This window comes from Macrotis lagotis, chromosome 1, assembly GCF_037893015.1.
Source record: "Macrotis lagotis isolate mMagLag1 chromosome 1, bilby.v1.9.chrom.fasta, whole genome shotgun sequence".
Taxonomy (NCBI): domain Eukaryota; kingdom Metazoa; phylum Chordata; class Mammalia; order Peramelemorphia; family Peramelidae; genus Macrotis; species Macrotis lagotis.
The window spans coordinates 848375509-848391385 of record NC_133658.1 but is presented as its reverse complement, the minus strand read 5'-3'; the positions used below and the strand labels follow the sequence as shown (position 1 = coordinate 848391385).

Genomic DNA, 15877 nt, shown 5'->3' with positions numbered 1-15877 from the left:
TAATAGTTGCCCAGCTATGTGAACTTGGGCAAGTCATTTAACCTCATTGCCTTAAATAAATAAAAATTAAAAACAAAGAAATCTTGGCATTCAGGGAAAACCCAAGATGGTACACCAAAAGAGAGCTACTTATACCAAGGAGTTGAATGACTAAGCAGTCTAGTAGTTTACAAATTGGCCCCAGGGAATGAGGAAAGCCCTACAAAGACCTGCTGCCCATGGATGAGTGAGTCAGATTCTTTAGTGAAAAGGTGGATAAAAGCAATGGAAAGCCATCCACATGGCCCTGAGCAGGACCTGTCCATTAGTTGGAGATGGACTATTGGAGTCAGACAATAGCATCTACAGAAAAAATTTGGACTAAGATTCAGATAAAGAATCACTTGTACTTGGTACCTCTCAAGAGTCACAGAAGCCTTTCACTTGATATGAAGATAGACTTCTGTTTGGACAATAGGGAAGGTATTAATCCAGAGAGTTCCATTTTTCTGCCAAAGAGTTTGTGGATATCCTCAAGGAAATAGAGCATCTATTCATCGGAGGGCTGGAGGCAGCAATAGCTAGGTTGAATCATTCATAAGCTCAGAAATGGCCTAATGATATTAGGATCAGCCTTGAGTACAGCAGGAGCTCAAGATTGGGACTGCAAATCAGTGATTTAGAACTGATAGCAGGTCCACACCTTGCTGTAGGCAAGGATATCAGCTACAAAGCCAAACTAGTTTAGGGAGCAGAGAAGCAGATTAAGTGGGAAATAACTTCCCTTCCAATTCTTTTTTTTTTTAGAAATATATTTATTTTGAGTTTTACAAATTTTTCCCCATTTATGCTTCCCTCCCCCACCCCCCACAGAAGGCATTCTGTTAGTCTTTACATTGGTTCTATATTATACATTGATCTCAGTTGAATGTGATGACAGAGAAATCATATCCTTAACCCTTCCAATTCTTGAGCAAAACCAAAGGTAATCCTGAGTAGAACTGTATCTTGAAAAACAACCTTTTTTTAGTAACTATGCTGAGAAGTCTGTGCCCTTTGAATGGCTACTGAATTGAGATAGGAAAGAAAAGTAGTTAGAACCTGCTATATCTACCAATCTGATATCTTTCCATGAAAAATCGATATGAATCTCTACCATTGTGTTAGAGAGAGGTTAATTGGGAGCTGACTAAAACAAAATGACATCTGAGGGTGGTAACCAGTTGAGTTCTCTGTTAAATGGTAAAATTCCTAATTATTTAATTTGAATTTTGCTTGAATTCTTTTCTTTTGAATTCTTGTATTGTCTGTTTTGGTCTATTATAGAAGTGAATTTATAGGCGTTTGAAGTTATGGATTTGAATAGATGACCAGATGAAAAATTCTATGAACCTGAAAACAGACTATATAGAGGAGTGACCTAGAATAAATACTCAAAATAACTTGTAATCTTCTTCATTCCGTGTTTGGCTCTTCTAATCTTAGATCTGAATGGAGCCAATTTCAGTTCACTTTTGATTTTTATGCAATGTGACATTTTTAGGCTGCATAATCAACTTATTATGATAGCATGTGAGATAAAATGATGGTCTAATCAATTTTCTGCCAAACTGTCCTCCAGTTTTCTCAGTAGCCCTCCTGTGTTCAATTCCTTCTGGGTCTTGCTAATGGACTCTCCTCTACTGCTCCCTATTTTTCTCTTGTTGGACCAATGAAACAGCCAGATATCTGATAAAACCAGGCCTCCCTTTATGTCCCCTCCAAAAGACCCCATTTTTTTCCCCTCTTAAAAACCGTTGAACTTTTTGTAATGCGTGTGTTTTTTTTTTTTTTTAGGTTTTTTTGCAAGGCAATGGGGTTAAGCGGCTTGCCCAAGGCCACACAGCTAGGTCATTATTAGGTGTCTGAGGCCGGATCTGAACCCAGGTACTCCTGACTCCAGGGCCGGCGCTCTACCTAGCCGCCCTATCACGCGGCTTAATGTTGCAGCAGAGTGACTGGCCCTAAAAATGAAAGGAGGACCTTGTTAAAGGGAGAGTGTGTCGATCCAGAGACACCCCCGTTTTCCTCCAGGGAGGTCGCAGCTTCTCCCACAAGGGACGAGCACCCCCCAGCGATCAGAACTCTGGGGCGGGCGCAGGCTCTCTGCTAGCTCAGCCCTCTGACGCCTCATTCTCGCGCGGGGTACGCCGGGAACTGTAGTCCTACGGCGTCCAGGGAGCGGTGCGGCCGAAAGGTCCTACGGGAATTGTAGTTCACCGCTCCCGGTAGAGGATCAGAGAGACCGAGCGGGCTTCCTTTTCTCTTCAAAGCAGGACCACGACTCCCGTGGTGCCCTGCAGCCGGCCGCGCCTGCGCAGCGGGTCGGGGGGAGGGTCTGTCAGTCTCTGGAGGCCCGGGCTGTGCGGCCGCTGCTGGGCCGGAACCGGGCTGGGGGCTTCGGGGGGGATAGGGGGGTAGGGGCCACCGGGGAATAGGTGAGCGGGCCTGAGGCGGGGGCGGCCGGAGCCATGTCGAGGCAAGCGAACCGAGGCACCGAGAGCAAGAAAATGGTAACCGGGAGCGGGGGGTGGGGCCAGTGCCGGGAAGGGCTTCGAGGGCTGGGGGGGAAGGGGTGTCTGCCCCCCCCCAGGAGGGAAATGGGGCCCCGAGGGGGGAGGGGCGCGAAGGCGAGGGGGGCAGGTGCGGGGGGAGGGGAGGAGGCGCGAAGAGGGGCGATCTGACTGTCGTCTCCCTAAGACCCAGCCCCTGGGGGACCCGGTGGTGTTGCCCTGGGGATCGGGAACCTCGTTGGCTGACTGGGGGGGACCGAAGAGTAGCTGTGGAATGAGGCGGGAGGAGGGGTGGGGAGGGGGTCCTCCATGGGGCTGCCAGCCTTGGCAGGAGCTTCCCAGGAAAGGGGAGGGGGTTCTGAAGGTATCCCCCCGGCAAGCCAGGAAGGCCGACTGTAAGTAGGGATCTGCTTCCGAGACTGGGAGTAGGGGGTGCGAGAACTGGGAAGAGGAGGGGGGCCTCAGGAGAGGGCCTGAACCGGGGACAGCAGAGTAGGACTGGAGACTTGTGTATTGTAGGCTTATGTGGGGGGCGGCTAGGTGGCCCAGTGGATAGAGCCCCGGCCCTGGAGTCAGGAGGACCTGGGTTCAAATGCGGTCTCAGACGCTTAATAATCACCTAGCTGTGTGGCCTTGGGCAAGCCACTTAACCCCGTTTGTCTTACAAAAAAAACAAAACTAAACTAAAAACAAACAAATCCAACCTTAGAGACTTAATAATGACCTAGCTGTGTGGCCTTGGGCAAGCCGCTTAACCCCATTTGCCTTATAAAAATCTAAAAAAAAAAAAGTGTCATGGAGTTGATGGGGTTGAAGGGACTGGAGAAGAAAGCATCATGGGGCTGGTGGAGGGAGGCTAAGGAGGAGCTGATATATGATGCAGGCTGGAGCAGGTCTGTTGTTGTTCAGTCATTTCAACAGTGTCCCATGCTTCATGACCCTATTTGGAGTTTTCCTGGGAAAGATACTAGAGTGGTTTGCCATTTCCTTCTCCAGTTCATTTCAGAAGATGAGAAGACTGAGGCAAATAGGGTGAAGTGACTTGCCTGCGGTCATACGGCCAATAAGTGTTTGAGGCCAGATTTGAACTTGGGTTCTGGCACTCTATCCACTATGCCAACTGGTTGTCCCATATTTGGAGATCCAGTGCAGATCAAAAATTAAAAGAAGGGTGTGTAATGTGGGTGGGAAAAGGGGGATTCACTTTATGAGTTTGAGAACAGGGATTTTATGCATACTTGAAAGAGGAGGGGTGTTGGGGCAGCTAGGTGGCACAGTGAATAGAGCACCATCCCTGGAGTCTGGAGGACCTGAGCTCAAATCTGGCCTCAGGCACTTAATAATTACCTAGCTGTGTGGAATTGGGCAAGTTACTTAACCCCATGGCTTTGTAAAAACCTTAAAAAAAAAGAAAGAAAGAAAAAGAAAGAGGAGGGGTGGGGAAAGAGGGTATATGTATAGAAAGGCTAGGATCTTTATGAGGACCAGAACCCTCATCTCAGGGCCAGGGGATCTTCCATACCTTCTTTCTTTGCTTCCATCCCAGCACTGATCACACTCCCTCCTTATATTTTCTGATATAGGGGTGGCTAGGTGGCACAGTGAATAGAGCACCAGCCCTGGAGTCAGGAGTACCTGAGTTCAAATGTAACCTCAGACACTTAATAATTACTTAGCTGTGTGGCCTTGGGCAAGTCACTTAACCCCATTGCCTTGCCAAAAATAAAAATATTTTCTGATATATAAAACTAAGTTCCCTGCAGTCAAGGATCTCCATCCCATGATAGAATTGTTTCACTCAGATCATTGGAGAGGCAGTGTAACTTCATCCATGAGTATACCTTCACTTTATCATGAGTAGAACCCAAGAGATCAAAAATCATTATTGTGGCAACATCTGCCTTTAAAATGTACACACACATCCCCTCTCCTGGCATCAGATTCTTCATTTGTATTGATGACGATGTTTGTCTTTCATTATCGAAAAATCATGATATGGGGGGGGGTGTGATACTGTGACAAGCACATAAATTGGATTTGAGTAAAGGGGTGTTGTGCTAAGTCACCAGCCTTACTTTCTTCTCCAGAGACATGGCCAGATATGAATCAGGATGACTGGAGATGGTCCTGGATGCAAAGGTTAAATGCCTTGCCCAAGGTCATACAGATAGTAAATGGCAAGTGTCTGAAGCCAGATTTCTACTCCCATCCTCCTGACTGCAAGGCTCATGCTTTATCCACTAAAATCAAGGTTGGACATGATGGTGTCTTTCAGCTCTGCATATATGATTACACTATCTTCCATTTAAAAACGAAATTTGTCTGTGAATCTCAAAAGTCTGGCTTGATTTTAGTGGGGAAAAAATACCAAGATTTCTTTTGGAATTTAGTGGTGGGGAGTTGGAATATAAATGAACAATTGGTGTTTTTTCCATTTTAGAGGTGACAGCTAAAAAAAGATAGAGCTTATCTAACTTGGAAGTCTAGAACTCCACTGATCAGCTCAAACAGTCACTTCCCATTCCATCCTTCGTTGCTTAGGGAATGTAATTCATACTTCTAACCCTCACTTTACAGAGTCATCTGTTTAAATATTGGTGTGGGCTTAGATATGCTACTTTCTCTCTTTGGTAATTTATCAATAAAAGCCCCTTCTACTTTTTTCAACTTATTTCAACCTTGATTTTCAATTCTTTTGTAGACCTGGAGAAGTTAAGTTATTCTCTTAACAAGGTTACTTTTTTATTTTATGCATTTGAAAGACAAAAGCAATTCATTTGCTATTTCTGTCTGTCTGAGGCCACTCCTTATGAAAACCAGCCAATGACCCTAATCACAGTCATTTCCATTCTTAATTGTTAGTAACCTGAATTTATAATCTTCATCCTTCAGAGGTCAGAGATGTTGGCCTTTGAGGTCTCAAGTCCTGAAGAAGAAAAATGGATGGGTGAAAAAGAGTAGGATACTTGGAAAGAGAACTTCTTTATTTACCAACTTTTTTTGCAAACAGGGGAAAACATATCCTTCAAGTTACTGTTCTTCATCTGTAAAATGGGGGTAATAATATTTGACTTAAATCACAGATTTGCTCTGAGACTTGAATACTGGCCAGTGTTGGATTGATTTGTTCCTACATTAGAATGATGGTTCCAAGGCTGGCTCCAAAGGGCAATTAATCATTCATATCAAGCTCTTTAAGTTTAGGGGTAGACACCCAGTTTCAGAAGGGGGAGGTTAACTGACAAATAGCAGATTCTTGATGCTCCTTCTGAGAGCCTAATTTGTTCGGCCCAGAAACCCTCAGGAAGTAGCATATTTACATTTTAAAATGTAAAAACTTGAGTTCTTAAGGGGGAACCTAGAAATGAGAGTGGGGAATAGAAAGTCAAAAGTCAGGTTTCTCCATCTTAGATTTGGAAGAATCTGCCTATGATGTTGGACAAAATTTTGTTATCTCTTGGTACCTGTTGTTCTTGGCAGGGAATTGGGGACAGCAGCATGAATAAAATGCTTGCTGCCCTCATGTGAAAAATATAAATGGTTGTGATTTGCAGATTATTTGGCATCACCATGGACTGGGGCTTCTGATATTAAGGCAGATGTCCTGACTTCAGGTTGTTAATAATGGATGGAAAGCTCTTATGACTTAATGCAGTAAGGCCAAATTGCTGGACTGGTAATTGCTGGATATACTCCATCCATTCATGCTCCAGGCTTACAAATGCCAGGTCTTTGACTTTACTAAAGAAAAAATTTCCTTCCCTAATACCTGTCTTTCCTTGCCATATTTGGTAAATTACCTCCTGGAGATGCCCTGGTTAGAATTTTTTCAGTTGTGTTAAAGGAACTTTGTAATTCTTAGCAAGACTATATCAGGTTGGGGGCGGCTAGGTGTAGTGGATAGCACACTAGCCCTGGAGTCAGGAGTACCTGAGTTCAAATCCAACTCAGCCACTTAATAATTACCTAGCTGTGTGGCTTTGGGCAAGCCACTCAACCCCATTTGCCTTGCAAAAAAAAAAAAAAAAAACCTAAAAAAAAATCAGGTTTTCAGGTTTTCAGAGCTGGTTCTAATGTTTTGGGTATATGGTTATAGTTATTGTTACTGTTATAGAGAGATTGTGATTAATAACAACGAAGTTGTGGGAGACAGCCTGGTGAAATACATCACTGGACCCAGGAATTTGGAGATGTAGGTTATAATGTGACTCTTCCACTAAAAGTCTATATGAATTTGGTCAGCTTATTTCCCCTTTTCAAGCCTTAGTTTCCTCTAAACTTTGATTCTTTGGACTTATGATTTCATTATAGATGTTTCCTTTACCAGCACAGATCCTAATTCTTTCCTGACTTTTCATCCCATAAAATTATCTGTATTTTCTCGGATTATACCTAGAAGGATCTACTCTCTTTTAATATCCTGGAAGCACCATTGTACCACATGGACTTTCTCTCTGTGCTTCATTCTTGCTCCATGACCTACCTACTTCCTTTTTAATTTATATGGGTCCTGGGGGGCGGCTAGGTGGTGAAGTGGATGGAGCATTGGCCCTGGAGTCAGGATTACCTGAGTTCAGATCCAGCCTCAGACACTTAATAATTACCTAGTTGTGTGGCCTTGGGCAAGCCACTTAACCCCATTGCCTTGCAAAAAACAAACAACTAAAAAAAACTTATATGGGTCCTCCACAATGCCTTTCATGGCACTTCCATACAGTTCACCAGTGATAACATTTTTTCAGTTAACTTATCCACCATGCATCTTTCCTTTGCCTTTTAGTTATTTGTAATTTTGATGATTCACAATCATATAGTATCACTGGGAGAATACTGGTGTTAAAGAAATAGACTTTTGCAAGAATGAGCAAGTATTTTGCAGTTTCTCAAATGAGGTCTACAATATCTCTTCCTATTCAGTTACGAGTTCAGTGACTGCCAAAATGTATATTTAGACTAATTTTTATAGATTGCTAGTCAGCTGTATGTCATAACCTGAGATATTTTTTGATCCACTCTTGTTTTCCCAGTATATATGATGAAACTCTTGCCTTTCACTTTGTTATGTATTTTGCTATAGCATCGTATTGGAGTTGAAGTTTCATGGAAGTCATCTGTAGTGGGGATACCTGCTTAAATTGTCTCACAGGAATATTATGAGAATCAACTGGAGTAGCAATAAAAAACTTTCTGGGAAGGAGAAAGTATCCTTGTTATTACTGGGAAAGGAGCAGGGCAGACATATAGGGAAAATGAGAGACCAGGGATAGTTCCAGGAGTAGATTATTTTTACCAAAATGCTAATAGAATCAAAAGAAAGTTCCCGAGGTAAATCTTTGGAGACTGGGCAGATATGGGTCTAGATAGCATAAAATGAGAAGGGCTTATCTCAGGGATCCTTCAAAGTAAGAGATGACGTTAATGTAGTTATTTCAAGATTGAAAAATGCTTTATAGACACACTGTTGATCCCTACCACAGCCTTCTGAGTAGGTTCTACCAATATGTCTAAAACCTATTTTATAGAGGAGGAAATTATGATTCAAAAAAAAATAGTTCCTTATCTATGGTCACATAGCTACTGTCAGGAGCAGGATGTAAACCTGTCTTTACTCTTAATTTAAGCCCAGTACCATACCGTAGACATACAGGAAGTATTAAATGCATCAACCCACACTGTAGCCCTTATTCTAAAATGTAATTTTATTAATGCGAGATGGGACAAAGCATCTCAAGTGCTCATTTGACCTAAGACCTTCAGCTTTGTCCTCAGGGTCTCAATTCCAAAGAGCCTAAACCTCAGAACGACAATTCTCATAAGTGCCTTAATTTATTTCACTTACCTACCAGTGTAGATGGGGGTAGGGTGGGTTGGCCTCTGTTTTCAGCCTGGTTTCTTTGTGACCTAGTTGTACAGATTGTGGTCTTGCCCATATGTGTCTGTCTTTCTTATTTAATGCTGATATTGTCTTTTTTCCCTTCTTTCCACCTGCCTGCTGCTTTCATTCTGTAGTATTGGTATTTGCCATTTCCTTTACCTTCAGCATCTCTGCGTCTCATGGTAGGTGATAGGTTTCTTCATCTAGCTGAGAAAAGAGTTGCCGTGATTGTCTGACAGCTGTTGTTGAAAGGCATTCAGGGCAACATTTTGAACTGGATCAAAAATGTTTTCAAATGTGCAGCCTTCCCCTCCATTGCTTCCCCCATCCTATTCCCAAACTGCTCAGCCTACAGCCTCACAACACCCAGCAAACCCAGTGCATGACAAAGTCATTTTCACCCAGGACCCATTGGAACTATATACAGAGAATCAACCTTGGTTTTCTCAATATTGTTTTTCAGGGTGAGGGCTCTAATCTATTGTTGTAGAGGGTGCAGGTAACCCTGACCTGGTTTCCTTCCCTCCTGACTAGCAGTGCCTTTTGCTGTCCAAGAGCTGGAGCTATTATAAAGATACTGCAGAGACTACAGTCTAGTTATTTGGGCAGGCATTCCCTGAGACCTCTGAATCAACCATTCAAATTGTATGCTAATGAGCAGAGGATAATTGATAAATGAAGGAACATTCATTCAGCTGTCTTCCAATGAAGACTTGGATTCACAGTCCAAGAAGTCCACCAGGGGGAGCCATGGTTCGTTTCCTGAGTTAGGATCCTGTAGTCTAGGTCTGAGCTATGGGCTCTGTACCAGGGAATGGCAGCCTCTGCTTTGGGGAATCCAGCCTTGGCCAGTAGTTAGCATGAGTTGTTGGCACTTGACTGCTAGACAGGAGCTCTTGGGCAAAGTGCCCTCCTCCACCCTTTCCCTAAAGAAGCCAGGCCCAAATTCTTTTGGGTTAGTCCTGGGCAAGATACTGGAGGGGTCCAGGCTCACTGCAGCTTTGCTGGAATTGACTTTTTCTCCCAGCAGACAGGTGAATTTCTTCTGAAGCCTGAAAATAGCACCAATGTCTTTTACCCCATTTACACAATCTTTTCTTCTTCCTGTGTTTGGTACTGACTGCCTTTTGAATCTCATTTAGAGTTCTGAGCTTTTTACCTTGACCTATGGAGCTCTGGTAACTCAGCTTTGCAAGGACTATGAAAATGATGAAGATGTAAACAAACAACTTGACAAAATGTGAGTTGTACCTGAGGCAAGAATTTTTATTCTTTGGGAAATTTGGGGCTGGGGGGGTGGGGTACCCTGTGCTCTAGGACTTCATTATTATTATCCTTATTGTTATTGTTGTTGTTGTTGTTGTTGTTTTTGCAAAGCAATGGGATTGAATGACTTGGCCAAGGTCACCCAATTAAGTAATTATTAAGTGTCTGAGACTGGATTTGAACTCAGGCCCTCTAGGGTGCTCTGCCACCTGGCTGCCCTAGGACCTCATTATTTTTTTGGAACTTGGCAAAAACTTCCTTTGAAGTTATTCTTATTTGATACTAGCTCTTTGATTGCACTTTCACTAAGTCAATTTATTGTGAAGTTTGAGGATCTTTTGCTTTCACCCCCAGCTATGACAACCTCACATCCTTGAGGTTACCTTGTGATTTGTTGTTGTTTGATCACCTTTCTAGGGGCTACAATATCGGTGTCCGATTGATTGAAGATTTCCTGGCTCGGTCAAATGTTGGCAGGTGCCATGACTTTCGGGAAACAGCAGATGTTATTGCCAAGGTCATCTCCCAAGGGCCCCCAGGCATTCCCTCCTTCATTCTTTCAGAAGAGACTCTGGCTGTACTGGGGAGCTAATTAATAGCCATTATAGTTGCAGAACACTTCCAGAACCTCTTGGAGCTGGTTAAGAGATGGCTGAGTTGTGAGGGAGGGGAATGGGCATAGGAGACACCTGTGTAAATTCTAAACTCCTTTTAAATCAAAACCAGCTTTTTCCTCATTGTGGCAAAAATGTGAAATGTTCTGCTGGCTCTTCTTTTGAGTTCAATCTTTGAAAGAGACACTTTCTATTCCAGCATGGAGACCATTCTTCCTTATCACATAATTGTAACTGATAGGCTCAAGAGGTTGTGAGAGCATTATCCTTCTTGCACTGTAAAACCAACATTGGCATATTCATTTTACTGATGAGGAGGTGACCTCCCATACAGAGAAAATGATGTGCTCAGAGTGAGTCTGTCCTAGGAATGACACAAGGACCCCTTTGTCAGGAGAGGAACATAGGCAGAGGTGGGGAAGCTATACCTTATGCCTTAGGTTGCTATGACTATTTTCTCTGAATTTTCTTTTTGGATTTGGTTCAGATACTTAGTGCTAGCCACCACTCTTCTTTTGCTCATCCAGAATGTTTGCTTGAGAAAGTAAGTGCTTCTTTCCCCTGAGAGCTTCAGCCTTCACTGTGTTACCCCGGAGGATATAGACTTGGATGAGCAAAAATACTTTTCCATTAATTATTTCTGGAGAGAAACCCTTGGCCCAAATCATCACTCCCCTGCTTCTCATTTCCCCGTATTACCAGGGTAGTCACCTTACCTAGGAAGGTACCATAGGAAGGAAGAGAAAGGAGGATCACTCACTGCTCCATCTTTACCCCTGCTGCTCTGTCTATCTTTAATAGGTAGCATTTAAAATGTATCTGGGCATCACCCCAAGCATCACCAACTGGAGCCCCGCTGGAGACGAATTCTCTCTCATCTTGGAAAACAACCCCTTGGTCGATTTTGTGGAGCTTCCTGATAACCACTCATCCCTCATTTATTCCAATCTCTTATGTGGGGTGTTGAGGGGAGCCCTGGAGATGGTGAGTACAATTCTTTCCTTCTAGGAATGGGACTGTAGTGGACAGAGGCTGCTGACCTGCTCAGGACTTTTCTGCTTAATGCTGAGCCTCCTTTCTTGACTGCACTTATGGTCAGACAGCTTCCCTTAGTAAGCCTTACCAGGATCTTTGCCATACCACTGGTTGACTTGATGCAAGATTTCTCATTATGAATATGAAGGGGGGGACCCTTTCTTTCCTGGGGGACATTGTATTGTCTTTTCTGTCTATAAATAAATGATTTGGGGTAAGAAGGGAACAGGGAAGGGAATAAAGAAGGAAGGGAATAAGCATTTATATATTGTCCACTATGTACTTTTTTAAAAAATTTATTTAAGGCAATGGGGTTAAGTGACTTGCCCAAGGTCACATTTAGGTAATTATTAAGTGTCTGAGGGTGGATGCCAGGGCTGGTGCTCTATTCACTGTGCCACCTGGCTGTCCCTCGCTATGTACTTTTTTTTAAGGATTTTGCAAGGCAAATGGGGTTAAGTGGTTTGCCCAAGGCCACACAGCTAGGTAATTATTAAATGTCTGAGACCGGATTTGAACCCAGGTACTCCTGACTCCAGGGCTGGTGCTTTATCCACTGCACCACCTAGCTGCCCCCGCTATGTACTTTTTACAAATATTATCTTATTTGATCCTCACAGGAATCCTTTGATTATTTTTATTATTTTTTATTATTACCCCACTTTACAGTGGAGAAAACTGAGGCAGACAGAGGTGAAGTGATTTGCTCAGGATTACATAGCTAGTAAGTAACTGAGGCTGGATTTGAATTTAGGGCTTCCTGATTCCAGGCCCAGCTCTTTGTTCTATGTACCACCAGCTAACTGTCTTTGACAGGCTCTAAAAGGCTGAGCTCAGGCCCCAATTGGATGCAAGTCATCATCCAGAGCTGTTAGTGGTGACCCTTCATTGAGGCCATTTCATCTAAAGAGAGTCATCACTGACATGGAATAATTGGTAACATTTTCTAAAGCCCTTTAAGAGTAACAAAGTACACTACATAAACTATTTTGGAAGGAGACTGGGAGTTGTTTTGAGTCTTCAAGGGAGATAGAAGATGTCTAAGGACGGGCTCATCTGTAAAAAGTGTCCTGATGGCTAAATATGACCTAATCTGTGAAAGTGTCCTGGCTTCCTAGTAGATAAGGGGTCAAAGAATAGAAAGAGTTCTCAAAAATAAAATTGAAGACAATCAACAATTCTGTAAATCACTAATAGAAATAAAAATTAAAACAATTCTAAAGTTTCACCTCATACCCGACAAATTGGCAAAGATATCATAAGATAGAAATAGTATTGGAATAATCACAGGAGGACAGGCATACTAATTTGGGATTGGTGGAGCTACAAATTGGTCTAAAGGTTCTGGAAGCAATTTAGAATTATGCAAGTGAAATCATCCCCCACTTCATACCCTTGACCTTGAGATCCTAACAGCTGGGTATATATCTTAAGGAGAGGGGAGTCAGACAGGGCCCATTAAAACAGTACTTCTGAGCAGCACCTTTTATGGTTGCAGACAACTCTAAATAGCATGAGTACCTGTGAATTGGGAAATAATTGAACAAATTATTATATATGAATGCATTGGGATATTATTGCACCATAAGTTAGGATCAATAGGAGGTTATCCAAAAAACATGGAGAGACTTGTATGAATTGATGAAAAAAACAGGTTGATGAAATTTTTGCTACATTAATGATAGTGAGAAGAGTGCTAAATGGACTGGGAAATCTCTGTAATAGCCAGCCTTGATCTCCCTATCCCAGGAGACCTACCTCCCTCCTTTCCTTGGAGAGGTGAAGGGTCATTGAGGATGTGATTGCATGTAGCTGCTATAGGTGGACAGTTTTGTTGTTGTTGTTATAAGGGGAAGCTCCCTGGGAGGGGTAGGAGTGAAGAGGGCACATAACCAGAATTTACTGATTTTAAAAAATCAGTAAAATTCAACATTTCAAAAATGCTCCAATTATGACTCCAGACATAGGAAAGTAGAGGTGAACTGAACTGTCAGCCCTCACTCTGTGAAGTGGTAAGCAGGCAGCTGGCTCTGCCCACAGCTCCATTTTTTTCCTCTCTGCCCAGGTCCAGATGGCAGTGGATGTGAAGTTTGTTCAGGACACGCTGAAAGGAGATGGGGTAACAGAAATCAGGATGCGGTTCATCAAGCGAATTGAGGACAATCTCCCAGCGGGAGAAGAATAACTATTCTTGGGACAGTGGAAATGACCAGCTAGGGCACTTGCTAATTCTCAACCCTCCCCGGGGTTGTAAAGTCAAAGTGCCCCCACCTTAGAGAACTCAGTGACTCTTTAAGATGTTATATATTCTTCTAATTTTGTTTCCATTTTCCATGCTAATAAAAAACAGACTTGTGTGATATAGTCCATCTATCCCACAAGTATGTGCTACTGATCTCACTCTGCACAGTGGATACTTGTTTCATACCCTAGAGAGAAAGTCCTTCTCTCTTTTCTTCCCTTAATGGGTAGGATGGAAACTTCTTCACTTCTTGAATCAGAAGGAGCTCCAAGCTAACTTTATATTCCTGATTGAATTTTCCAAAGCAAAACCTTCTTTGACCCGAATGGGAGAAAAGCCTGGTGCATCTGTCTATTCCTATACTTTCTATGTCCTCCTGAGAATCATCTGCAAGTTGGGTGGGCAGGCACCTGGAAGGGGGAGGAGGCTCTCAATCTTTGGTGACGAACAGTGATGCTGGCCAGGAAAGACAGAGCCAACAGTGCAGGAACCTATGACTTCTGGGAATATGCCAGGTATTTGTCTTCTGTTCTGCTTGGCTGTTTGGAGGCAATAAGCTCTCTTTTTACAGAGGGTCCATCTTTTTATAAATATACATATATTCACACTCTTCAATAAAGACACATTCCTAAGAGAAATCCCAGACACATTCATTTCCTAATCCTCTTCTCTGCTCAGCTCCACCCAACTGGCCTGTGGATTCTGCTGCAAGACTGAAGGGGCCAGTCTGACATACTTAGCAGGCAAGATTCAGTAGTGAGTGTGCCAGTTCTGCAGGGCAGGGAGCAAAGGGGATTTGGTGCCTGAAAAAATTCCCAGGAGGAGACCTATGTCCTTGGGGTTTTTGGAGTGATAATTCACATTTCTTTAGGAATCACAAAAGGCTTTCCCACCAAGATCCTGTTACATCAATTGTGTAAATATAATTTATCCACATTTTATAGATGAGGAAACAGGTTCAGAGAAGAATGACTTGCTCAAGGACAATCCAAATCCAGTTCTCCTAAATGCTGATAGAAGAGCTATTGAAAATACTTGGACTGAAGGGCTCCCAGGCACCCCTGCCCACCCCCATAGGTGAACCTGAGATGCTACTTTGACTAGGTTCTATAAAAGGTCAGCTGAAGAAGACAGAAAAACCTTGGTGGGGCTGCCAATGGTGAATTTAGGGAAAAGTTAATATTACTTGTCTCCTCCTCCAGGACGTTATAAAGCACCAAGTAAGTTTTGTGGGGAAAGTTGGGGGCAGAAATGTGTAAAATGTCCATTTTTTGTCAGTTGTGGTGGCAATAAAGAGCTTGTGACCAGAAGCCTAGAATCCTGAATCAAAATTGAGTTCGAGGCAAGTAGGAGCCAACCTCTCTTTGAGACTCGAGTCTCTTCTGACTCAAAGGCAGCATGGCTGTACTATTCCTTCAACTGAAAAGACCTCCTGTTCTTTAGCTTGAGGACCCATTGCCCAGCTTGTTCACCCCTTGGAAAGAGAAGTAGGCTGGGTGGAGTAGGCAGCAGTAGTGGGCTGGGCTGGCTAGATTCAGTGGAGGAAGTTGGCTCAACTTTCTCACACTTAAGCTATTAGCTACTCCCCTGGAGCCCCCGAGACCCTCCTGGAGAGGGGGGAGTGAGTGGCAGGATGACCATTCGTCTCTGCAGGGAGCAGGGAGCTCTGGCTTCGTGTGCCACAAAAGAACAACAGCAGGTTAGCTCCAACTTGTGCTGAATTTTTCCACATTCTGGGTTCTATCAGTCCACAGTGAATGTTCTGGGAAAGGAACAGTGATCTGCCTTTCTGTTTTCTGCAGGGAAGGGCTGGGGACCTCTGAAAGCCCTAGTTGCCAGCCATCTTAAAGTACAAAGGTGTTGGGTTTGTTCTTTAAATAATTTGTCCAGTTTTCTTTGCCAAAGACATGGAAGTGGCCAATAACTAAGATCAGGCCTTTGAAAACCTCACCATCCATTTACAAAGCAGAAATCTGAATCTTCTTTCTGTCTCTCAGAAGGAAAGGATGCCCATGTCTGTAAGGCAGAAGTCAATTTTTGAAGGAACCTACAGACAGGTGATAGGATGGGAGTGATGTTGGGATGTAGGACAGGTAAGGGGCAACAACTTTGAAGATTTAGGAATCTCAGAGACATTGGACTTTGGACCTGGACCAGACTTAGAGATGAACTTCCTCATTTCATAAATGAGGATACTGAAGCCAGGGAGGGAAAGGATTGACCCATAGTCCCACAGGTTGAACAGATCTGGATCTTGAAATGAGGGTCTCTGATTCCAAGTCTTGTGGTTTCTGGAAGTAAGCCTTGAGAGACA

General features: G+C 43.3%; 1 protein-coding gene across 2 annotated transcripts; it reads left to right on the top strand.

Moving 5' to 3' along the window:
- The first annotated feature begins 2437 nt into the window (after window positions 1-2437).
- TRAPPC3 (trafficking protein particle complex subunit 3) lies at window positions 2438-13721 on the top strand. 2 transcript variants are annotated; one of them, XM_074217536.1, is made up of 6 exons: window positions 2472-2531; window positions 8541-8588; window positions 9549-9646; window positions 10090-10189; window positions 11088-11270; window positions 13387-13721. In XM_074217536.1, the coding sequence occupies exons 1-6, from the start codon at window positions 2490-2492 to the stop codon at window positions 13504-13506; spliced, it is 591 nt and encodes a 196-aa protein (XP_074073637.1). In that variant the 5' UTR covers window positions 2472-2489; the 3' UTR covers window positions 13507-13721. The 2 variants fall into 2 exon arrangements, with proteins under 2 accessions (XP_074073636.1, XP_074073637.1); XM_074217535.1 differs by lacking the exon at window positions 8541-8588 and having other exon boundaries at window positions 2438-2531.
- The last annotated feature ends 2156 nt before the right edge of the window (window positions 13722-15877 follow it).

Coding starts and splice junctions, on each gene's coding strand:
- TRAPPC3 (XM_074217536.1), top strand. CDS start 2,490: ATGTCGAGGCAAGCGAACCGAGGCACCGAGAGCAAGAAAATG. Junction 2,532..8,540: donor GCACCGAGAGCAAGAAAATG/GTAACCGGGAGC, acceptor TTCATTCTGTAG/TATTGGTATTTGCCATTTCC. Junction 10,190..11,087: donor CAGCAGATGTTATTGCCAAG/GTCATCTCCCAA, acceptor TATCTTTAATAG/GTAGCATTTAAAATGTATCT.